Genomic DNA, 27,034 nt, shown 5'->3' on the forward strand with positions numbered 1-27,034 from the left:
CACTAATTTCTAGTAAGGGTAATATGGTCATTTTTACCGTTTGTACTATTTAATTTACTTATTTCTGATAAGGGTAATATGGTCATTTTCATAATCTGTAATATTACTTTACTTATTCCCGATAAGGGTAGTCTGGTCATTTTCACTCTAGTAATCTTTGAACTTGTGATTTTCCAATATGATATATTTCGTCTTCAGTTCATCCGAACGAGAAACTCAAGTCTAACTCTAACAATCTTTGAACTTGTGATTTTCCAATCTGATATATTTCGTCTTCAGTTCATCCGAACGAGAAACTCGGGTCTTACTCTAGTATTCTTTGAACCTGTGATGTTCAATTCTGATATATTTCGTCTCCAGTTCATCCGAACGAGAAACTCGGGTCTTACTCCAGTAATCTTTGAACCTGTGATGTTCAATTCTGATAAATTTCGTCTTTAGTTCATCAGAATGAGAAACTCAGGTCTAACTCTAGTAATCTTTGAACCTGTGATGTTCAATTCTGATATATCTCGTCTCCAGTTCATCAGAACGAGAAACTTGGGTCTTACTCTAGTAATCTTTGAACCTGTGATGTTCAATTCTGATATATTTCGTCCCAAGTTCATCCGAACGAGAAACTCAGGTCTAAATCTAGTAATTTTTGAACCTGTGATGTTCAAATTTTATATATTTCGTCTTCAGTTCATCCGAACGAGAAACTCGGGTCTTACTCTAATAATCTTTGAACCTGTGATGTTCAATTTTGATATATTTCGTCTCAAGTTCATCCGAACGAGAAACTCGGGTATTACTCTCGTAATCTTTGAACCTGTGAAGTACAATTCTGATATATTTCATCACTAGTTCATCCGAACGAGAAACTCGGGTCTTACTTTAGTAATCTTTGAACCTGTGATGTTTAATTCTGATATATTTCGTCTTCAGTTCATCCGAACAAGAAACTCATGTCTAACTCTAGTAATCTTTGAACCTGTGATGTTCAATTCTGATATATTTCATAGTCAGTTTATCTGAACGAGAAACTCAGGTCTAACTCTAGTAATCTTTGAACCTTTGATGTTCAATTATGATATATTTCGTCTCCAGTTCATCCGAACGAGAAACTTAGGTATAACTCTAGCAATCTTTGAACCTGTGCTGTCCAATTCTGATATATTTCGTTTCCAGTTCATCAGAACGAGAAACTCAGGTCTGACTCTGGTAATCTTTGAACTTGTGATGTTCAATTATGATATATTTCGTCTCCAGTTCATTCGAATGAGAAACTCAGGACTAACTCTAGTAATCTTTGAACCTGTGATGTTCAATTCTGATATATTTCATCTTCAGTTCATCCGAACGAGAAACTTAGGGCTAACTCTAGTAACTTTGAACCTGTGATGTCTAATTCTGATATATTTCGTCTCCAGTTCATCCGAATGAGAAACTTATGTCTAACTCTAGTAATCTTTGAACCTGTGATGTTCAATTCTGATATATTTCGTCTTCAGTTCATCCGAACGAGAAACTCATGTCTAACTCTAGTAATCTTTGAACCTGTGATGTTCAATTCTGATATATTTCGTCTTCAGTTTATCTGAACGAGAAACTCAGGTCTAACTCTAGTAATCTTTGAACCCGTGATGTTCAATTATGATATATTTCGTCTCCGGTTCATCCGAACGAGAAACTCAGGTCTAACTTTAGCAATCTTTGAACCTGTGATGTTCAATTCTGATATATTTCGTCTCCAGTTCATCCGAACGAGAAACTCAGGTCTAACTCTAGTAATCTTTGAACCTGTGATGTTCAATTCTGATATATTTCGTCTTTAGTTCATCAGAAAGAGAAACTCAGGTCTAACTCTAGTAATCTTTGAACATGTGATGTTCAATTCTGATATATCTCGTCTCCAGTTCATCAGAACGAGAAACTTGGGTCTTACTCTAGTAATCTTTGAACCTGTGATGTTCAATTCTGATATATTTCGTTTTCAGTTCATCCGAACGGGAAACTCGGGTCCAACTGTAGTCATCTTTGAACCTGTGATGTTCAAATATGATATATTTCGTCTCCAGTTCATCTGAACGAGAAACTCGGGTCTTACTCTAATAATCTTTGAATCTGTGATGTTCAATTCTGATATATTTCGTCTTCTGTTCATCCGAATGAGAAACTCAAGTCTAACTCTTGTAATCTTTGAACCCGTGATATTCAATTCTGATATATCTCGTAGTCAGTTTATCCGAACGAGAAACTCAAGTCTAACTCTAGTAATCTTTGAACTTGTGATGTTCAATTATGATGTATTTGGTCTTCAGTTCATCCAAACGAGAAACTCAGGTCTAACTCTAGTAGTCTTTGAACCTGTGATGTTCAAATATGATATATTTCATCTTCGGTTCATCCGAACGAGAAACTCAGGGCTAACTCTAGTAATCTTTGAACCTGTGATGTCTAATTCTGATATATTTTGTCTCCAGTTCATCCGAATGAGAAACTCATGTCTAACTCTAGTAATCTTTGAACTTGTGATGTTCAATTTTTATATATTTCGAGAAACTCGGGTCTTACTCTAGTAATCTTTGAACCTGTGAAGTTCGATTATGATATATTTCGTCTCAAGTTCATCCGAATGTGAAACTCGGGTCGTACTCTAGTAATATTTGAACCAGTGATGTTCAATTCTAATATATTTGGTCTTCAGTTCATCCGAACGAGAAACTCGGGTCTAATTCTAGTAATCTTTGAACCTGTGATGTTTAATTCTGATATGTTTCGTAGTCAGTTTATCCGAACGAGAAACTCAGGTCTAACTCTAGTAATCTTTGAACCTGTGATGTTCAATTATGGTATATTTCGTCTCCAGTTCATCCGAACGAGAAACTCAGGTCTAACTCTAGTAATCTTTGAACCTGTGATGTTCAATTATGATATATTTCGTCTTCAGTTCATCCGAACGAGAAACTCATGTCTAACTCTATTAGTCTTTCAACCAGTGATGTTCAAATTTGATATATTTCATCTTCAGTTCATCCGAATGAGCACTTGAGATGATAATATATGTTATTCTACATATTCGGTTCCTCGGAATGGTTTGCGTACCAGGTATGGATACCACACCGGTTTCAAAACCAACAGCTCCTTTACGCTATACATACTTGGTATGCGTACCATTTCTAGTTCATAGCAACAATTTTTTATGGTATTCATACCGCGTATGCATACCAAAAAATTGTTGTCGACATATAACTATGCTGGTATGTGTACTGGGTACACATAAGACGGTTCCAGATCTATAATATTGTTTCCCATTATGTGAACTGGTATGCATAATGTCTTGTATCTAGATTTACAATAATTTTATATTTTTTTCCATTTTGTTAAAATCTGTTATTCTACATTCTCGGTTCATCGGAATGAGAAACTCATATTTATCTCTAATAAAATGGCATTTATTTCATCATAGTTCATGGAAATTTATCAAGAGTTAATAAAATTAGCTCTTTATATACACTAATCCAAAAAAAATACTTCTATAAAGTCTAAAAATGACCCAAAGATTCACAAAACCTTATGAACCATTAGATTGTCTTCTCTTAACACGTGGCTCACCATCTGATATTCGTCCACCAATCAAATATGGGCTAGAGATAATATTTGTCCAACCTCGGTACACTGAAATTAAATGTTAGGACGTGTGAGAACACATGTGTGAAATCAGTACCCTACATTTTGTTTAGATATCCTCGAGATGGAGAAAACACAGATGTTTTGTATAAACAAAATGAAAGCAGAAAACCTAAACCTAATTTCATTTGCGCCGTTCTCTCGCTCTTTCCTCTCCTTCTCCAATCGTCTCTCTCTCGGTCCCTCTTTCTTTTCATAACCAAGAACAACTACCATACCAAAACTGGTATGATTTCAACTGGAGAACCAAAAATCAAAACCAGATCTAACAAAAAACCCCACAAATCAAATACTAATCCTAACCCCATCTCAAAATCAAATCCCATGTATCATATCTAAAAGAGAACCCCTCTTTTGTAACCCCAGATTCAGTTTATTTGCTCCCAAAATCAATATCAAACCCTCATCTTATTTAAGCTCGGTCGTTTACTGTATGGGAGGGAGATTACAAATCCTTCATATCTAAACAACTCTCATCACCGAATCACGCCTGATTTCAAACCTAATCATAACCGCATCTAAGAATCAAAACCCATCTCAGAAACATAACCATATTCCTTTAATATCCCCTAATTTTTTAACTGTTGATCTAGTTAATTTTTCTCTTTTAATCGAAGCAAACCTTCATCTCATATTTGACAGAGCTGAAGGGTACAAGAAGAAGACTTCAGGTATAAACCCTAATCTTTTTGCTTGGTTTTGTTTTTGTTATTATTGCTTGATTCTGTAAGGATTTGCAAAAAAAAAATTTGTTTACTATATTTGATAGAGTTTTAAAGCATGGGTTTCTTTGTAGCCATACTAAGCTAAAGGGTATATTATGTTTACTCATTTTCTTTTGTTTGACTCATGTAGGGAAAAAAGTTGATTGTAGCAGTTGATGACGATGGTTACTTTACAGACAAGGTGTCTCATTTTTGTGGGCGATATGTCAAGGATGCCGATAAAGACATTATCAATGATGTGAAGGCAAGCATGAAAATAATCAACTCTATGAACTTTTGAATTAATAGTCGGTGCCATCGAATTTTTTCTTGTTGAATATGCTGATTATAGGAATAACAAACTCTATGAAAATATGCTGCATCAATACTTATATATCAAAAACAAAAGATATCTATGTAAATCTAGGGAATCTATGATATAGAACTGACTCTATGGACAACAATCTGAGCATGGCCATGTTTAGTGGTGACATTGTTTACCAAGCATGACCTTGATATATTAGGACTAAAGATATAATGTACTTGCTCACTTTGAGTCTGTAGTAACCTTCTACGAATCTTTGGTGTTAAATGGCAACACGTTATACCTTCCTACTTAGTTTGCCTTGCTTGAGAAAGGTATTGCAGTTGCACCCTTAAATGATTAGTGTTGCTACAAGCATAGTAAATTAGTAACAACTAGTATAATGGAATTAAGCTTGTCTTTTATTTTGCAGAAATCAATTTATTAATTTTTTTTACTGGAAATGTCCTAGCAAAATGATGTAAATGGATGTCTATATTATGAAAAGAAGTGCTGTCTGTCTAAACTGACAAATCCGACCATTGATTTCGTCATCCGGCGGCGGGGATCGTGAGTTGGGCTACGGATATTTTCATGCGTCGGATCCCTTGGTTCCCGATATTGTCACCGTACTGTTTATAATATGGTTTCCTATTGCAGGCAACTATTTCCGTTACAGAGTTTTTGGAGTACATAACTTTGTTTCCGTAAATATTGTGGTGTCCTAATTCTGATAACAAGAAGATCTATTAAAGACTTTCCCCGATTGTTATTCTGTTCTATTGGGTTTCAAAAGAATTGATTTATCGATTTAACAATATGAGTTACGTATTGAATCTGATCATCTGCTTAGCAAAATAAATCGGAAAATCTTTTTATTCTAACATTCAATCTACATCTTTGAATTTTCTTTGTTTGTTAATTGTTTTTTGTTCTATCCAATTTGTTTCAGACCGCCTTCGAATTTTCCACCAGATGTTCAACCTACAACCGCAAAACTTCCACCGAACGAAAGAGAATCTCCAAAAAAAGAATTAGCAAAGGTAAAATTCTAATGATCATGGAGAAATTATTCCTATCCATTACCTCATGTTAATCATACAGTTGCTAAATGTGGTTATCAAACATCCTTAAGAATATTTCTGCTTATATTCCTATTATGCTATCTCAATCAAAGGAACAATTCTGCTTATATGCCCGTCGTGCTAAAGTTTCTCTATAACAGCATATAATGGTGTTGACAATGACACAAAATTCCATAGGTTAAAAACCAACTTTAGTTGATGTCTACCCAATTTTAAGTTTTGGTTGCAGGTTTCAACTGATTTAGGGAAATTACTTTGTATGATATTTTGGGATTTTAATTACTGTTTGTTGTTCTAAGTTACTTTCGTCAAAAAAAAGTAAAGGAGAAGACCAGCGAAAAACCAACTTCACTGGGCGAGTAATTTCTTTTAAGTTTCTTCTGATTTTATTTTTTGTGTGTATGTGTGTGTTGTTGTTGTTCGATTTTCATCAGAACCTCATAGGAAAAGTGAATCTTTGATCTATGCCATTTTTCGTTTATTAAGCATGTTTGAGTTATGAGTCAATGAGATAGGAAGGAAGGTACAAATACTTAATTAGGGTTCCTGATTTGTTTGCACTAGGATGTATCTCCTCTATTTTTCCAAAAAATAACATAATATGTTTTTGTTTGAGTTAACATAGTTTGATGACCATTTTGGTGGTGTATTTTCATTAATTCTTCCGCAACAACTTTTGCAAGTAGTGTTAAAAGATTATCTTACTGTAACGTCTTCGAGCAAAAATTTAAGGAGGGGAATGAAATAGATATATCCTCCCTTATTACATATGGTCTTCGGTGTCATCAAGCTTGAATAACAAAGTCTATAATGATAATTAGGTGACCAACAAAAGGAATTTTGTCCCATGGAACAGTATACATAATCATTCCATTATTCTCCCATGTTTATTAACTGTTCCAAATTGTGTCCCAGCAGTAAGTTCTGTACATGGTTATTCGTACTAAAACTGGTGAAGGTATTACGGTGTGCAGAATCCCTTTGTTTGTCAGGTGATACATGTGGTTTGACGGATAAATATATTTGTGGGATAACCTATATCATCAATAGATGCACCTTGGTAATGTTTGCTTAAGGGGCAGAAACTCATGGGTATATTGCATACCCATCCAGTCATAACTCAAGTATACTGCTAGACTCGCAAGTCGATCTATAAGCAATATTCGAGTGGGTATCCGTTAAGCACACATGTGCAACAAGCATTTGTATAAAGTTATATGCTAATGAAGCTTGGTATTACCATTATTTTTTTGGTCAGGGTCAATCTTTTATGGTTTTAACAAACAAGGAGAGGAGTATTGAAGTGGAGGTTCGCCACTAAGGTTGAAATAAAAGTTCTGTTGGAAATTAGGAATTTAGCTCAGTTCTGCTGAAGGTGTCCATTAAGTTACCAACTTTGACACGACCAGCAAAACACCTGGGCATGTTCAAGGGGCACGGCCGGGGCTGTAAGCCCCCGGCTAATTTGACACGACCAACAAAACACTAGGGCGTACTATTAGTTGTAAAATTAGTTGTAAATACTATTTACAAAACACGACCAACAGAACATTAGGGTTGCATGACCCAACTAACTTATAGGCTTGATGCGTTATACTTCTAATCTAATTATTTTTGTTAATGACTAAAATTTTGTGAGAGAATACTGACCAGCCGACCAAACAACAAAAACAGTCGAAAAAGGTTGAGCCTCGGCCATAGGCCGGGGTGATACGTAGTTGTTGTATGTATTGTCACATACTATTTTAATTCAATGTTTCATATTAAATGAAATCATAGATCCAGGTCTGATGCTTACTGCAGAAGTTGATAACAGTTCACTACAAGCCTTTTAGTTTACTTGGGCAATTCTAGCCACATTTTATGAGCTGGAACCTGAATTTTTCATGCCTCCATATCTTACCTATTTTAACACTTCTAAGTTTCGGTACAGGCTAAGGGCAGGCTCGTCAAATCAGACATTTACCCATTCTTATCCTTTCTGTTGGAGATCTGATACTCTTATTTATAGTTATAGAGAAGTTTTAAGCTGGTAAGTCGATGTATATGGTTATAGTCTGTCCTCATATTGCAACTCTTAAAAACTATTTTAAGAATAAAACAGCGGATTATTTATCTGACAACATTCTATGACTGTGGGACTACAACCTCCTAAGACCTGTAGCCAGTAGAATGTTAACAAACATGTCTCTGACATAAATAAGACCTTGAAGGAAGCATAATAGCATCTCATGTATACAAAGTGTTGCAAGAAATGACCCATCCTTGCTATTTTACTCTTTTGTTTTGGTATGTTTACATCCTGGTTGGTGAATTTACAATTATAGTGCTTTAGTTCAATGTGTTGTAAGTCTTTACTTGTGAAGTTATTGTAAATAGTATTTCATACTTACTAAGCCTAAGGTGAATTGTTCTTATTGTAGGTTTGTTGCAGTGGAGAAGCTGAAAGACCAATTGCTAGCTAATAACCAACAGAGTAACTGGGTCCCTGATTTGTCAAGGTCAGATATCCTTCTAAAGTAGTTTATAGACTTTTCCCTTCTTCACAGAGTTGATAGAAGCTCCTATCTTTTTTTCGATTGCATGTCAAGTATCTGAATTTGTCACTCAGTAAATCAGATCAAAGACTATGAATTTGTCTCTTTTCAGCTGAAATTCTTAAAGACACGAATGAATATGTTCAAACACTCTATATTCTTATTGTGAAGCAATTAATAATGACCTTGATAGTTGGTCAATTGCTAGATCCAATATATCCATGTGAAATTATTGATAGGTCTTTATTCCGGTGGCGAGACTTCTATTAGTCGTTAAAACGTGCATAATTTGTTTTTGCTTGCCAATTTATTTCTTTTGTTATTTACCTTATCCATGTCATATTGCAGGAGAAACGTTTCCACAATTGGCTGGAATTGCTAGAGGCTGGGCTGTAAGCCGAAGTAGGTTAAATTATGCAAATTGAGAATGTACGGATCTCAGTAATTTACTAAATTGAGAATATATGAATTGCAGACTAAATTGTGTTTTGGAGGCCTGGGTTTCAGGTTAGATTGTATTGCAGGCCTGTAAACCGAAGGTCCGGGTCCCTGATGATGACTTGGACTACTCGTTTTTCTTAAATTGTAATAAAAGGATTGTCACGGGGATATCTGTACCAACAAATGTTAAGAATAAACTACACGTGTCATCATCTCCGTGTTGTTACATACGAAAGTAACAGTTTAGTCGTTGCAAAATTTGTGACAGAAGGACGACAGTATCTTATGAGTATCGTAATAAAATTAATGGCAACATAATATATGTTACTTTATTCGTAACAAAAACGGACACGTGTCACAGAAACAATCGTTGCAAGGATTGAGTAACAATTATAACTGTTGTTGTATATGTGGCTCTTTAAGACATGTGTCACACTCAAAATGGTGGTAAATAGAGAGTGACAGTTAAAACCGTTAAGGTAAACCTGACAAATATGACACGTGTCACAATCACAAAATTAGGTCAATTGTGACGATTAATTATTGTAACGCTTTTCAATGTGACTGTATCTGGCCCTTATTACAGATATAACCGTTACAAAATGCCATCACTATTATTAATAACGGCCATTTTACAACAGGTTATTACCGTTACAAATTTAGTAAGTAACAGTTATAGCCTGTGACAAAATCCTGGAAATGGTGTAGTGTTTGCTGTTTGGAATACGATCCAAAGGACTTGCTATTTACGTGCGTGACTCTAAATGTCGAAGGAGCAGGGATACTGAGGGAACTAAGTAGCTAGGGGTAGTCTGCTTGGTCTCAACTATACGAAGTTGGTATTTGATTTTGTATAACGGCTTAATTCTGAGAGTAATCAAAACTGGACTATGTCCGGGGTTTTTCTGCATTTGTGGTTTCCTCGTTAGCAAAATCTTGCTGTGTCTTTTACTTGTTTTCCGCATTATGATTGTTGTTATAATTAAATAAAATACACAAGTACGTTAACTCTGTAATACTTGATGTTGATTCTATAGAATTTCGATTATTTCTTAACATATTATCAAGTATACACTTTGTTGTCCTATCGTCTCGATCTTGTATCAATAGTCAATTGATAAGCACATAAGTGCTACATTTTATACCCATATTTATATTAGGTAGGACTCGATGTTTTGGCTGATAATATTATTTTTTAGTACTTTTGTAGAAAATATAACCGTATTCGGCCTTGGAGCTTATAAAAAATGGCCAAATATACAACAAGATGGCGCTTGCGACTTGAATTACCAATGTTGTTCACCGGCACCACAATGGGACAGGCCTTGATCACGCAACCTTAGCTTATGCCTCATGACCGGCAGTGAATTAACAAAGAGTTTTCTTTGTTTGGTCAAGAATGGAAGAGTCAACAAGTACTAGGTGACTGGGTTATTTTCCCACGACAACTTGTCTCTGTCTCTTCAGAAGGAATTTTCAAGCAGTTGCCATTACTTAATCTTCACGGGTGCAAGATGTAAACTCATGGGGAGATCAAAACAGATGATGATGGAAGAATTATATGGATGGGTTCAAGCTTTCAATCAATCTAATTTATAGATGGGGTTTGCAGTGGATTTCGATAAATCAATTGGTTGCAGGTGATGGTTTATGGGTTTATGGGAAAGCTTTGGAGCCGGAATGATTAACAAATGGAGTCTGGAGAGATTAAGTGAAGTGCCGTGACCAAGCTTGAGATGGACTTCAGCCGTTGCCGTGTTGTGGTCTGGCATTTTGAGGGAACTTGGGTTTCCATTATATTTTGAATCTGCAGGTGTAACTAAATCATTGAAGGAAGCCAAATAAATGGTCGAGAGATACCTCCATAGAACGAAGATATCGCACTCTTATTGTTTGACAAATTGTCTGTGAGAAGGTGTTCAGAATGGTAGCAGCTCTCGGCAATCAGATGCAGGCAGTGATGATGGTTTGTGCAGGTTTTGGAGAATGGCAGTGATAGTCGTGATGGCTAGGTGGAGTCTGGGATTGGATGAGTTGAATCTGCAATGGGGTTCGACTGAAATGGTGATGGTTGTTGCAGCTGTTTGCAGAAGCAGTGATAGTTGGAGCTGGTGGTGCAAGTTTTGGTTCGAGTGACATAGCCCAATCTGGGGTCAATCATTTGGTCAAGCTACTGCAAGGTGGTTTGGAGATGGTGCTTTGACTGGAACTGATTGAGGCCAGTAGCAATCGTATTCAACATTGAGGGAAGAACTAGTACTGTTGCTGTTGATATATGTGGTCTGTGGCTGTGTTCTTGTTGGAAAATTGACACTAAAACAGGGTGAAAAAAGAATGTTGTATTAGGGTTCAAGGCTCTAATGAAAGATTCTTTTTGAAAATTATTCGACCCTTTCCCAATTGAATTGGCGAGTACAAACAGGTCAATGAATATCGCCGTCAGGATACTTGAAGCCCCACAACAGTGTTGGATTCAAAGCTTGTACGACCTTGATCCAACCAAGAACACACTGGTTTTTTTTCTGATGATGCTTGTAAGAAAGAAAAGAGAGAGAGAGTTGAGATGTTATTTTGAACGGAAAACAAGTCTCCTAATTAAAGAGTAAATCACACCCTTTGGAGATAGCTCTTCATCTTTACAGGCATCTTTTCAGAGAGAACAACCGCATCTCTTCCTTCAATGCCTCCATTGGTGAAACGATATTTCTGTTCAGTTTTTCTAACTGATAAAGAAACCCTAGTACACAAGGGTTTGTTGAAAATATCCAATATTCTCCACTTATTTTCAAAAAACCAAAATAAGGAATAAAAAAAATTTAAAACTGGAGTGTCTGCATCACTTAAGTGACTGCCTACGTACCCGAGTGGGATCAAGCCAACGTAGTTCAAGCTAAGTTGAGACAAAGCATCATCGTGGAAACCAATATATAAATGATAGGTACCTTTTGGGTTTGAACCTCCGCTTAGTGTAAGATATTCAAAGCTTTATCGAGGTCCTATGGTGAATTTAATCTTGAACCAAGTACCCCTTGTGATAAAGCCGGAACCTCCACACATATTGATTTCAGGAAGTAGTGTGTTCCGTAGCTCGCACATTAATGGACCTGTGCTTTCTCCTGGATTCATGAGTCCTTTTCTGAGAACGGTATTATTCTCATAGGAAACGGCCTGATTTCCAAGTACTCATATAGGTAAGTCTCGAAGGTGTTTCTGCAAGACACCTTGTGATAAAAGTTAGACTTATTAAGGATTTTCATCCATCCCTAAGATCATGTAGAATCACTACACTAGAAGGACAATGAGAAATTTTAGTTTAGTGTACCATAACCACTGCAATAACTTGTTAGTACCACATTGAACTTAGTTTATCTTTTTCAAAATATAACATAAGTTGGGTTTCCGTTATTGGTGATCAAACTTCTTTCACAGACCTGAGTCCCATCTCCTTACACTTTATTGAATGCACATCCTTTGGTAGACACTTTGTGAAAAGTTATGCCAAGTTCTTTTTCGATTCAATATAGTTTACTGCAACTACTCCCCTTTTGAGTAATTGTCTGGCAATCTGATGTCTTAGAGTAGCATGTCTTGATTTTCCATTATAAGTCTTGTTTGAGACCTTATAGATCGTATCCTGATTGTCACAGTTAATCATAACAGAAGGAGTTGGCTTAATCCATAATGAGATTTCTACTAGTAAATTTCTAAGCCATTCTGCCTCCTTACATGCATCTGTAAGTACAATCAATTCTGACAACATTGTTGAATCATAAATGCAAGTATGCTTCTTGGAACTCCAAGACAAAGCAACACCTCCCAATGTAAATATCCATCCACTGGTAGATTTGGATTTGGATTCTACATTGTTCCAGTTCGCATCACTGTATCCTTCTAATAGCGCGGGATATCTCTGGAAGTGTAAACCATAATTTATGGTTCCCTTCAAGTAAGCCAACACTCTTGAAATTTCTTTCCATGTTCAATTCCAGAGTTACTTGAGAAATGACATAGTACTCCCACTTCTTAGGATATGTCCAGTCTTGTGCAATGCATAGCATACATAAGACTGCCAACAACACTGGAATACTCAAGTTGTTTATGAGCTCTATCAGTGTTCTTCATTAACTTCACACTAGGATCTAGCGGGTTAGGTGCTGGTTTGTCATCAAAATGACCATATTTCTTGAGAAGTTTCTCAATGTAATGAGATTGGGTTAAGACCAACTCATCTCCCTTTCTTAGGATTTTAATTCCTAATATCACATCAGCCTCCCCTAGATCTTTCATGTCAAAGTTTGAACTAAGGAATTTCTTAGTTTGTTCCACAATAGACAAGTCAGACCCAAAAATAAGCATGTCATCAACATACAAACAGAGAATCACGCACTCAGATTTATCTTGTTTACTATAGATACATTTATCAGCATCATTCACAACAAAACCATATGACAAAGCTACTTTGTCGAACTTCTCATGCCATTGCATGGGAGCTTGCTTCAAGCCATAAAGAGATTTCACTAGTTTACACACTTTCTTCTCTTGGCCTGGCAATATGAAACCTTCAGGTTGTTCCATATATATCTCTTCTTCTAAATCACCATTTAGAAAAGCGGTTTTGACATCCATTTGATGTACAACTAGCTTATGAATAGAAGCTAGTGCAATCAAGCAACGAATAAATGTGATTAGTGCAACAGGTGCATATGTATCAAAGTAATCAATACCATGTTGTTGTTTGTAACCCTTAGAAACCAATCTGGCCTTAAATTTATCAATGATACCATCAACATTCAACTTTATCTTGAATATCCATTTACATCCTATTGCCTTAGCACCATGAGATAAATCACAGTATATCCAAGTTCCATTTGTCAAATGGGAATGACTTTCATCATTGATAGCTTCTTTCCAGAAATTAGCATCTCTGGAGCTTATTGCCTCAGCATAGGTTTTAAGATCACCTTCATCATGCATATTATACATGGTAGTGCTAAGAATTTCATTCTTATCACCCTCTACAAGATAATATTTGAATTCTGGGTCAGGCTTTTTCTCTATTCTTCCTCTCTTACATATTCTAGGTTCAATATCTACAGTAGGAACTGAAATATCATTGTTTTGTGTAGAGAAGAAAGGTTCATCATTGTTATCAGTCTCCATTGGTTCTAGACTTGGTAATAACGGGTTTTCAGTGGGTAGTGTCTGAGAACTTGTCCTTGTCATGCTTTCAAAAAATTCCACATCTACAAATTCTATAATCTCAAGAGTGTCAAGGATTAAACATCTGTAGGTAATACTATTAAGAGAGTATCCAACAAAAGCACATTTATAGGCCCTATTTCCTAGCTTTGGTATTTTAGGATCAGGCTTTCTAACATACGCCAGGCAACCCCATGCTTTAAGTCTTTTCAAATTAGGTTTTCTATTATACCACAGTTCATAATGGGAAACATTCTTCTTTTTCAAAGGTACTCTATTCAAAATATAGCATGCAGACAACATTCTTCACCCCACAAAGAATTAGGAAAACCAGAACTAATAAGCATAGCATTAACCATGTCAATCAAAGTCCTATTCTTTCTTTCAGCGATACCATTTTGTTGAGGTGTATATGGTGCAGTAAATTCATGTATTAAACCATGCTCTTGACAAAATACAGTAAATTCAGTAGGATAATATTCACCACCACGATCAAAACGTAACACTTTAATTTTCTGTTTGAATTGTGCTTCTACTTCGGCTTTGTAAATTCTAAATTTATCAAAGACTTCATCCTTATATTTTATCAAGTAAGTATAGGCATATCTAGTACTATCCTCAATAAAAGTGACATAATATTTGTGTCCACCACGAGTAACATGACTTTTCAAATCACCAACATCACTATGCACTAATTCAAGTAAGGAAGAATTTCTTATAACAGACTTAAAGGATATCCTAGTTATCTTTGCTTGCACACATATTTCACACTTAGAAACATTACCAAAATTGCAATTGGAAATTAATCCTAATTTGTTCATATTTCTAAGAGAACCATAATTCACATGTCCTAATCTAGCATGCCATAAATCAATAGAGTCAACAATATAAGCAGAACCATTATTCATTAAATTAAGTTTAATCATTCCGTTACAAGGATATCCTTGTCCAACAAACTTTCCGTTTTTGGACATTACAAACTTATCAGATCCAAACTTAACCTCGAAACCTGCCTTGTTAACAAGGACTCCAGAAACAAGGTTTTTACATATGTCTGGGACATGTAATACATTGGAAAGGGTAACAATCTTTCCAGAAATAAACTTGAGTTCAACAGTGCCTTTTCCATGTACTTTACTAGGAAGACGATTTGCAGAAATCACATCTTCTCCGACAACAGGCTCATATGTCTTGTAAAGATTTCGGTCTTTACAGATATGAATGGTTGCACCAGTATTGTACCACCATCCACTTCCATGATCTGCAAAAGTATTGGCCTATTGCACAACAATGACAAGTTTAGAATCATCGACCATATTTGCTTCCTTATTCATTTGTTTCTTCTTTTGACGACAATCACGAGCAATATGGCCGGGTTTCTTACAGAAGTAGCAAGGGCCCTTCTTCTTACCATTCTTGTTTGGATCTTGCTTCTTAAACTGAGAATCATTCTGAACTTTCAAAGAATTCGAAGTTTTCGATTCTTGCACATTATTAATCTTAGAATGATTTTCAGTTTGCTGATTATCCTTAATCTCACGCTTACGAGCATCTTATTCAATGCGAAGATGACGCTGCAAGCCTTCTAAGTCATAGTCAGTTTCATCATGCTTCAGTTTCTTCTTGTAACTATTCCATGAAGGGGGGAGACGAGAAATAATAACCCCAACAATGAATGAACTTACAAAATCAATACCAGCATATTTAAGATGATTAACAATAAGAAAAAGATCACTAACCTGGGCAATGATAGACTTACTGTCAACCATTTTCCAATCCATAAAGTTGCAAATCAGGAACTTCTTGTTACTGGCATCAGAAATCTTGTATTTTTTCTTCAGTGCAGTCCATAGTTCCTTCCCAGTTCCATAAGTACGATGAGCATTGTAAACGTTCAACCCCAAAGCATTCAGAATATGACCTCCGCACATGAAATCATCTTCTTCACGCTTCTTTCCTATTTTCCTCAATTCCTCATCGTCCTTGTCAGTAGCAGCAGGAATGGCCTCTAACCCATTTTCCAGAATGTACCAAAGTTTCAGAAACATAAGATTGAATTTGAGAGTTTCCTTCCAACGAGTAAAACCCTCTCCTTCAAATCGTTCTAACCTATTAAAAGTATGATTCATGACTTGCAGTGATTGCGCAGCAACCATTGAAGATTCACCCTCCATGTAGATATTTAATTGTCAAAAACTGTTGGAAAATTGACACGAAAACAGGGTGAAGAAAAGAATGTTGTATTAGGGTTCAAGGCTCTAATGAAAGATTCTTTTCGACAATTATTCGACCCTTTCCCAATTGAATTGGCGAGTATAAACAGGTCAATGAATATCGCCGTCATGATACTTGAAGCCCCACAACAATGTTGGATTCAAAGCTTGTACGACCTTGATCCAACCAAGAACACACTGGTTTTGTTTCTGATGATGCTTGTAAGAAAGAAAACAGAGAGAGTTGAGATGTTATTTTGAATGGAAAACAAGTCTCCTATTTAAAGAGGAAAACACACCCTTTGGAGATGACTTTTCATCTCTAAAGGCATCTTTTCAGAGTGAACAAGCGCGTCTCTTCCTTCAATGCGTCCATTGGTGAAACGAGATTTCTGTTCAGTTTTTCTAACTGATAAAGAAACCCTAGAACACAAGGGTTTGTTGAAAATATCCAACAATTCTAAGGATATGGTCAAAGGTGATAAGTTGGCACTTTGGTTGGAAGAAAAAGATATTGGGTCTGTGGCAGTAAGTATTGAGAGTTGATTTGTGTGAATGGAAGAAGATGACCGAGATTAGAAAAGAAATTGAGATGGTCAGAGGATGGAGTTTGCCCGTGTCCGATTTAGGAAGGAATGAACTGAAATAGGCAGTGGCCGAACTCTGGTTTTGAGCAATGGGAAAGTGAAGCTCAGAGGAAGAAACTTAAGAAAGTTCTGAGATGGACAGAATTTAGTGGGTGCCGAGAGAAGGTGATGTAGACGGACATGCAGCGACGAGACGAGGATTTTTAGTGTTGGTTTGTATGGTGTTATACGGTGGCCAGAGAACTGAAATTTGTGTCTTGCCAGTTTCGAAAAGTGGTGTTGCGTCTAGTTTTGGCAGGTGTTTAATGGATTGGGCGGGACTTCGGAACAAATTGGCTAGGTCACAGACTCACAATGGCATTCCTTCGTAGAAAAAGATTATTTACAGATGAATAGAGGGGGAGTGAAGGAGGGGGGGGAGAGCGACAACTGAAGAAAGATACGCAAAACAAACATTAGGGTTTGAAGCTTATTTCTCCATTTTGATTAACTAGGATTCTATATTCGATTGATTTATGGCTTTTAAGAAAACCATGTCTAGGTAATCCATATTAGGGTGAAAGGATGAAAATGTGGGTTCTTTATTTTGTGTTTCTTGAATGAGGTTTCTACCGATTGAACTTAATGATAATATTTGTGATTCTCTTTCAATGTTTTACCTTCTAGCTATATTTTTCATGTTCTATGTCATGTATAGTCCATAGATAGATTAGTAGAAGGACTCGTTGAACCTTAGAAATAATCAATTTATGAATATCTCTTGACTATTTATGCCATGTATAATTAATGCTTTAGAATTCTACTTTAAGGTGAGAACAAACTTCTGTTTTGATAATTCTTGTCAGTGATTCTTAATGAAATATCTTCCGTGTATTAGTAGCGAGGTTTGCTATTTTACATGAGTAAATTCGAGACCTTTGTGATTGAACACAAATAACTTACCTACAACGGATTCCCGGAAGGAACCTTAACACCTTCACATCTTCGGTTACATTTTATTATTTTGCTACAATTCTAAAAATACAAAATTATTGTTCCTGGTTCAATTTATTAAAGATATTAGTTGTAGTACTTTCCATCGCTCCCTGTGGGTTCGACCCGTACTTGCCTCTATCTACTAGTTAGACACCGTGCGATTGCGGTTTATTATATATAGGTATTCCCAAAATCCTATCAAATCACACAAGTGATCTTGTTGTTGTATTGTCTCGATCTCGTATCCATAGACGATCACACAAAGTGTGAACAGAATTGTCGTATTGTCCCAAACTCTGTCCATAGAAGATCACATTCGGTAGAGGACTTATAGTTTAATAAATAAAAGATTGTAGTGTATTTGGGCACCCTCGTCTTTTCACCTACTCGGTGTTTATTATGTAAACAGGATAGTAGCCATATTATGGGCCTTACGGTATTTTTGACTTGCAGCCAGCTGAAGATATTGTGACTTCGTATAAAGATGCAGCTGGAAGGAGCAGGATGATTAAGGATCTTTGGCTAGTTGCAAATCTTGCCATCCCCATACAATGATGAAAGTTGAGTAACAAAGTCTTTTTTGAAGATGAAAATATATCTTGGCTTGGTTTTAAAGGAAGAGAGGTAATTCGTGATAAATCTTTTCGCATGAAGGGATTTATGTTTAATACCATTGAGGATTTGCGCATTCTGAATTACTTTAAAGTGCATCATAGATCGTGTAAAATGTCCACGCTTGTTGAGATAAGCTAGTCTCCTCCGGAACATGGTGAAATAATGATTTGTTGTGATAGTGCTTCTCTTGATAATCCTGGCCAAGCTAGTGAAGGTGTTAGCTTTAGAGATGCCAACTCAAGAGTACTCGGTGCTTTATGTATTGGCCTTGGCTGGCAGACTAATTTTTATGCTGAAGTTTATGCTATTATTTATAGCTTGATGTTGGCCAAGACGTGGAATGTTAAGAGGATTTGTGTTCGGTCTGACTCAATAAGTTGTATTCAAGCTTTACAAAAAAGGGAGTTTCCTTGGCAGCTAACTCGGAAGTGGAAGATGGCATGTTCTTTTTATAGAAATATTCACTATGTTCATAGTTATAGAGAGGCTAATATTGCAGATACCTTGGTCAAACACGAATGTTTGTTGGCTGAGGGTGTTTATGAACTATAGGTAGCCAATGTTCGTTCCCACTACGGAATAACCTGCGAAGTTTATTATCGTTTCAAATAGGATGTGTTATTCTAGATGGCCACTGTGGCTGGTTATATTGGCGTAACCTTAGCCTTGTTCATATTTTTGCTTTTTAATGAATTTTTATTGACCAAGTGAAAAAAAAGACTGATTAGTTATGATAAATACATAAAAGTATGTTCGGTGTATGAAAGATATGGCGGTACACAAAAAATACGTGCATGAACCAAATTTCTTAGTGTTTTGAATTTAGGCTTGTTACCGTTATAGAGGGGAGATTTTTGAAATCCTAAGAGCATCCATAGTCATGCAATAAAAGCCATACTGTAGCTATATTTGGTAGGGAATAAAGCACAACGGTTGGGACTAACCCAGACATAGTTTGGCTTTTCTAGGATTTGAGACCAAAGTAGTCGTCAAACTAGACTAGAATGAAATAAATTGAGGCGTCATAAATGAGCATGTGAGGTTGAGCTACAAGTAGTATACGGGAATAACCAGACATTGAATCATCGTTTGACGTTTGAGATATGGGCGTGGATGTAAAGTCCGTCTATGTTGGGCATGGTTTTAATATCCCCCAGTTAAACGCATATTATAAGCCCGCCTACATCTGGGTGTGGTTCAAAAGGTGCATGAGTGGGCATGATATATCATGATAGCGAAGGGCGTGGTTTTAAAGTTTGTCTATCCACCAGACGGTTATAGAAGTTGCGTCCAACACCAGACGCTATTTAAGCGTCCGCCCAACACCAAGCGAACTTTAGATTTCTGCCCCAGCCAAACATCCTTTATAACTCCGCCGAACCATCATACGCTATTTCAATCAGCGGTCAACATCAGGCATTGCTTATTCATCCACCCACACTATATAATAGTCTGTAACCTGTGCTTGGCATCGGAAAAGATCAAATCTTTTTAGTTTTTAGCATGGGCATTTGGTCTTTAGTCCCGCCGATGACTATGGATGCTCTAAGGGGTCCTATAGTCGTTACTCAAGGTAGTGTTGAATTGGATCAGGTAGAGTATGTTAATTTTTTTGTTATTAAAAATGCGGAGTTGCGGAGAGGAGTTATTTTTTCAAGAGTGGAGTTGGTTTTGCAAGTGCAAGTGCAAGTGCAAGTAGAATCTGTTTTTAGTGCAATTGGTGATCCTTCTAATGCTCATACTTCTTCACCTTTGATTTCTGATTTATCCAATGTTTGATTTACTGTCTTACAATACCTTGATACTTTTCGGTACCTTATAAACTTTGTTGATCAATACCTTTACAGAACTGGTTGTGAGTTTTCTTAAAACCAGCCTCTAAGATTTTTCCAACACCAACTGATTTTATTTTATTTTCCTAAATTCCCAGTTTGGTCACTTGTAGATCAATATCTTACAGATTCTGGTCCTAAAAACTTTCTTAAAAACCAGTTTCTAAGTATCTATTGTTGGAAACAAAGCACTATAATCAAATTACACAAAGAAACCGCTGAGTCGCGTACTAGGTCGCTATCTTTAAGGTGTTTCGCGACTCTGCCTCTTGATTGTGCTAGCAGTCAGTTTTTTGTCGAAACCCTATGGGATAAAACAGCTTATCTCTTTCGATTTCTCTGCACTGAGAAATCGAATCAATAATAACTCTTTCAACAACACTTGCTCAGAAAAACTTGACGAAATAAAAATAACGTTCTATATCTTTTCTTCCAGAAACCAGTTTTTTTTTTTTTTTTTTATAATCAAAAAGAATCAATGGAATTAATGGAAAATTAATTTTCGATTAAATGCCAATTAAATTTCTTTGTAACAGCAAAAAAACGGCCGTATTAAAATTTCAACATTAACTGTAATTAATCATGATATAATTATCTTAATACGTTTTGAAAATTTAAGTTAAAAACAGCAAAAAAATTGTTTCTGGATCAGCAGACCTCCCAAGACCCCGCTCCCGGACTAATGTAATAATATATAGTATAAATAGTATATACCCTAGTGAAATTGTGTGGGGTGGGAATTGAACCCATACCTATAGTATGGGAGCTCAAAACAATGCCACCATACTATCTCTCTAACTTTGGCATATTATTACAAAACTATGTTTTTAAATATATACCCCAACATCTATTTATTTTTTCCAACAACACCTAATATCTTTACAGAAATAGTTCTAAAATGCTTTAAAAACTAGTTTCTAAATATCTTTTTTTCAATACCTATTAGTCTCCTTTGTTGGGAGCTCCTATTATCGCTGATGTTGTTTCTCCTTAACTGAGTTTAGCTTATTCACTTCCACAGTTATGCTTTGGGATATTTTCATTTTAAAATGCTTCTAGTATATCTCTACTTCTCAAGGGCTTCCTGGATTAACAATTGGATTACCAAAGCACAAGATAACTTTTTCCATTCTGTCTTCAAACAATCACCATGAATTGCTGAACGTTAAACCTTAGAAGAAATTTTGGAGTCTTGGAATTCTACTTTAAGCCATCACCTTATCCATATGGATCGATAATATTACTATTGCCATTAACCATTTCAACACATTCTCTAAATAAAAATCCCCCAAATCGTCTCCCCCGCCCTTTGTTATAGTTTGGGAAGTTTTTTAGAAAGTGTATATCAATCGTGAATTTAGAGGATGTGACCCACATGCTTGGGCTTGGGTTTGATCAATCCCTCTAGTATGATGATGATGTACCTAATGACAAGTCCCATAGTGCCACGTATTAGAAAAAACCACGTATGATCATCTTGACAAGCCACGTGATTAGAAAAAACCACGTGGGAACAAAAAAATAGCGGTTGATATTCTGTCGAGCAGCATAGTCTATGTAGCCAACGATTTATTTCTCAATCTTATTTTGATATTCCACGCCCTCAATTATCTGACACATCTCATAAAATCAATTTTTACAAGTTTCGGTCTCTTTCTAAAATAAAATCTTCAATTCTCTAAATTAAGAAATGGGTATCCCTGGGTAGGGGTGTAATTCGGGCAGGCCAGGCCACCCGGCCCAAAAACTAAGACAGGTCGGGCAGGCCAGGCTTAATATTTGTGAGTTCGTAAACAAATTCAGGCCGGGCAGGCCGGGAAAAATACGATAATTTGCTACCCAAAGACCGTCAGAAGCCCGTTTTTATACGGACAGGCCAGATCGGACCGGATAGGTCACTATTTTGAAATGTTTTTCTTATTTTTTAAGTTCAAATTTTCAAATGAATGGTATTAAATTTATTTTTTCAGGCTTGCAATTAAATTTATTTAATTTTAATATAATATCCTTTCCTTTCTAACATTGCATACCGTAAGTGATAGTATTATTTTATATTTAAATTACAATGACAAACTTTTAATTATAGCCTATAATAAATAATTAATTAGAGTACAATAAAATTTCTAATAAGAAAATATATTACCATTAATGTTTTGAAAAAGTTAATTATAAGTAAAAACAAGTATATATTTAATTTTTCTTGACACAAAATTGACAATTGTAAAATGGTTAAGTCTTTTTAAGAGGATATTAAATGATTAATGGCACATAGAAGGTTTTCAGGCCGGGCACCAGGCCGGGTATCAGTCCGGGCATCATAATTAATTGGGCATCAATAAATTAATCCAGACCAGGTCGGGTGGCCCATGACGGGGCATAACAAGCTTTGGACTACTTCGGGTATAGGCGGGTTCGGGCGGGTACAGGTAGGCCGAGTATTTTCGGGAATTATTTACACCCCTATCCCTGGGCATAACGAAGAGTAACTGAAGTATATGCAGAAACTATAGATTATAACAATCACCACGTGAAATCAGGGAATATTATCTTTACAAGATTTTTAAAGTTTTTCTATAGTTAAAATTATTAACATTTGTTACTGAGTTTTGGTGGCTTCGATCCATTCACTTTTCTATATCCAATTTAAAATACACAGTTAAATTTTACGTCCCCCTAATTTCCACTCTCGCACAAGATGAACCCCAATATCCTAACATTTACCCTTTTGTTATCCCATATTTTTGCACATTATAACTCTCCATCTTAATTACCATGATCAAATTGATACACTAATGAGAGACGTGAATGATGATGAAATGAAAATGAATAAAGTACTGACCAATTGTTCTATTGACATATTAACTCTTTTTCATGCTCATTTTCTGACACAATAAGTGAAAATTTTATTCAATCTTTGCCAATTTTTTTTGAAACAACTGAGACATTGGTTTATGCATTTCTCATTTCATCTCCATCTATTTCTTGTTTTACCTATTTGAGCTTCAACTTTGAAATTTGGCTTTAGAAAACTCCATCAACAACGATAAATCGAACAATAGTTTTGTGAAACATTAATTTAAGCTTATACTTAATCGATCTTCTATAAGGGTTGATATTGATTCATAATTTCATAAATGCAAATTCGGGTTTTCTTCAGATAAGGTATTTGATTTATTTTTATCAAAAGTTTTTTAATGTTTCGGGGTTTATTAATTTGATAAATTAGGGGTATAAACTATTGATTTCGTTAATGCAACTTTTTATTGTGATTATGAATGTTGGAGCAAAGCTCGGTCGAACTTCAAGTTTTCGAGGCCACATACTGCTTTGAATTCAAGCTAAGGTTGCTTGACTATCAAGCAATCACTTTCCCAATTTAAATGAAACTCCAGATAGGAATTCACGTAAGCATCCAAAAAGTATGCCTTGAAATTATATATAAGAATATGCATTATGGTCCAGATAATTGGAACCGTGCACAATGAAAGTCCATAAAGTAAGCTTGTGAACTTACAAGCAATATCAGTGTTCAATAAAAAAACTGAATAATGATCCACAAGCCCAACGTGATTTTTTGAGTAAAGTTATCTTAAAAGTGTCTATGAGAGTTATAGTAAAAGCGAACTTAGTCATACAAGACAGTTCGTGAACTTTTGTTATCTGAAACTGGGAAGGTATGTAAACTGGGCATGCATACCTATTGGCACTTCGCAAAGTCAAACTCGAGGTTTATGAAGCCGAGTATGCATACCTCTTCCATTTTGCAATCTCAGATCCATGGGGTATGCATACCGAGTATGCGTGCCACCCTCCATTCCCGAACTAAGATGTAAAGGGTATGCGAATCTATACAGTTCGCGAAATTCAGATCGACTTGGGATGGATACTGGGTATGCGTACCATACTCCAAGAAGCTCTGAAATTCTCTCATTCGTAATTTGAAACTTTCCCAATGGCCGTAGACAGTTTATATTGTTTCTTGGGCAATTCACAAATGATCGACTTGAAACAAAAGTAGTTTGTGAACAATAAATTGTTCTAACTAAGATTGTTAAGGATCTACGAATATCCATTGCTCAAATCATATTTCGAGAGTTTAACCAAGACAAGTTTGAATTCAAAAAAAAATTATTCCCATTATTAAATATAGTAAAATCATATGATACAGTCTCATAAGATAAAATGGTGGATGCCATGAGTAAATATAATAGGTCAGTCTTCACATACCTCCTTGTTGATGAAGTTCTCGCAAATGTCTTTATTTGTTCTCCAATCTTCAATTTTAGAGGGTATTCCGTGATATCTGATACTCAACTACCATACTCTAGTCCTAGTCTGAGACTTAGCTTTAGTATACTGGAAATCAAGATATAGTTTTCTGAAATTAACATAATTGACAAGCTTGAAATCCTAGTTCTACGTTGAATCGACCAAATTATATAAATACACGGATTATATGCATCCAACTGAAGCTCCAACCATGATACGCGTGTTATATGGGAACACCAAATAATTCACGATTTATCCAGATTTGCAATTTATGCGGCTAACTAATTAGCCACATCCTGAATTGGGGATATTTTTTTTTTTTTTAAATATGACAGTGTTAGAACCGATTCCAAAGTTCAAGTTTTTTTTTCCAAAAATGTTTCGAGTGGGACTCAATCCCATCACCCGATTCGCATTGACTCTAAAAGTAAGTCGCAGTTTTTTTGTTGTTGATTTCATTGCATATGTTTAGTATATATACTGAATTTAAGTCAAAGAATAAAACAACCTATTATAATTAGAATTTCTTACATAAAATATAAGACGAATTTTGTGCGCTGAATTGATATCTCCAAATGAATTATACATATACATATGTCATTCCGAACTATCCCGTATAAAAATGGTTGACCGAATACTGGACCGGATTTATACTCCGTCGAAACAAATAATACTCTGACGTACGCCGTCCTGAACTTTCCTCGTATCCTGAATTGCTAACTAGTCTTGAGATCGCAAAACTTGCGAGTTCAAGCGTGAAATGCTCTAACAGTATAAATAGTGGAGCTTGTACTCTTACTAAATCATCCATTGACACACATTGATTGATTATGTGCAAAGCCAACTTTTTAAGAGATAGGGTAGATGAAAAAATATAACATTTACCCAAGAACTAACATCCCAAGAGTTCCACAGCTGAAAGCTGAGGCTAGACTCAAGGATATATATCAAAGACTCAAATCACAGGTCGTCAACTGGAGAAAAGACAAGCAAATATACATGAGTTCGAATTTAGAGTTGAGAAGAGACTCGAAGTTTTCAACTAAGTTAAACACTTGGAATGGTATCTCGGGTCCAAACCGCTCGTGCTCAAGAACGAATACTTGATATATGAGTAATTCACATGTAAATCCATGTATCTTCATGGTGTATATATAAACAGAAAGGCTCGTAATGTAAACAATATTATTCATTTATAGAAATTACCCTCTAAACATTGTTCCCTTTCTTCTGATTCTATTTAATTTATTGTCCATTAACCTAATTAAGAAGATAACCAGGAAACCATAACTAGTTAGATTACCGTTTCATCATCAGAACTAGAGTAATCTTATCGAGATTGTGATTCTGATCGGAGAACTAAGATCAGAATATCATGTACACGATTCTAAACAAGATGACGCATCTTCATTGGCGCCAACTAGGTTTAATTGATTTCATGATTTTAACCATAAAAAACCCTCTAATGATGATATGCATGCATGATATAGTTCAAAACTTAGGAAATTTGATGAAAAGGCACAAAATATGATGTAATTGATAATTTTCTTAATGATTAAGTTCGATGTGACATCATTTGAATGGGATTGAACCCTAATATGATTATTTCGATGAACTCTATCATTGTGAACATTTGTTTTAAAAGAGATCTGAAAAGGTTGATAACAATTTTCGGAAATATCGCTTGATTCCAAATCTAGTATTATTTGTCATAGTTTTCTTGATGAAATATTGAGAATCATTAATATCTCTTTATGATAATTATGATATATCGTTAGTTATCGAAGAATTAGACTCTACATAACGTAAAAATATAATTATTTTGTTTTAACATAATCATATGATTTGATTTTTATTTGATTTAACATAATTTGTCTACGTGTAAATCAATCAGATCCAACTTTTTTTATTGTGAATTTGTAGCTCTTTGAGATTCAGATCTAATATTTTGTAGGTTTTCACCAACAAATCCTTAATGTAAAGTTTGTACGTGCAAAACTCATCTGTAATTGCATGTTTAGTGTTCATCTAGAACCGATAAATGCTAAAATCCTTTAAATATCAGGTTAGTTTCTTTAAATCAGATCTATTAAATGACGACAAGCTTTATTATGATTGATCATTTATTTACAAAGTTATAAGTGCCGTGTAATTATTAATATGAAAACATTGCAGATGCATAATCTATACCGGTTGTGATTCGATGACCGTTCTGATGCCAGAACAACATACTTGTGGACACCTAGGATACATCCAAGGGCGTTGCATCAAACTATGGTTATTCATGAAACATAATGGAAAAAGCTCTTTTGGATATTTGTTTTCTTTTGCTTTTAGAATACATGGTTGACGATTTTGGTTTAGAATTCTTTCGGTATGTTATTTTTAGAAAAAAAAATGTTAGCAAAGCGTGGGATATTATAAGACAAAGTACAACCATTCAAAAAAGCAAAAATATAGTCGTTATATAAATATTGTCATTGTCGAACTGCATAAGAAAATGACGCTCATTTAAATGGAAGTCTAAATGTAATACGTTATCATTACACCAAATTCCTGGATTCGTAACGGCTTTGTGGCCGTTACAAAATGGCCATTGCA

The 27,034-nt window shown here is 35.5% G+C and overlaps 2 protein-coding genes across 2 annotated transcripts; one reads left to right on the plus strand and one right to left on the minus strand.

The window, feature by feature from the left end:
* Nucleotides 1-3,236: 3,236 nt before the first annotated feature.
* On the plus strand, nucleotides 3,237-6,840 carry LOC113305507. The gene is made up of 5 exons (XM_026554528.1): nucleotides 3,237-3,242; nucleotides 4,290-4,343; nucleotides 4,528-4,641; nucleotides 5,633-5,723; nucleotides 6,740-6,840. Exons 1-5 carry the CDS (start codon nucleotides 3,237-3,239, stop codon nucleotides 6,838-6,840), a joined length of 366 nt encoding a protein of 121 aa, XP_026410313.1.
* An 8,655-nt stretch (nucleotides 6,841-15,495) lies between these two features.
* On the minus strand, nucleotides 15,496-16,116 carry LOC113305508. Its single transcript, XM_026554529.1, has one exon. It carries the CDS (start codon nucleotides 16,114-16,116, stop codon nucleotides 15,496-15,498), a length of 621 nt encoding a protein of 206 aa, XP_026410314.1.
* Between the last annotated feature and the right edge of the window lie 10,918 nt (nucleotides 16,117-27,034).

The sequence above is a fragment of the Papaver somniferum genome, chromosome 8 (genome assembly GCF_003573695.1).
Source record: "Papaver somniferum cultivar HN1 chromosome 8, ASM357369v1, whole genome shotgun sequence".
Lineage (NCBI taxonomy): Eukaryota > Viridiplantae > Streptophyta > Magnoliopsida > Ranunculales > Papaveraceae > Papaver > Papaver somniferum.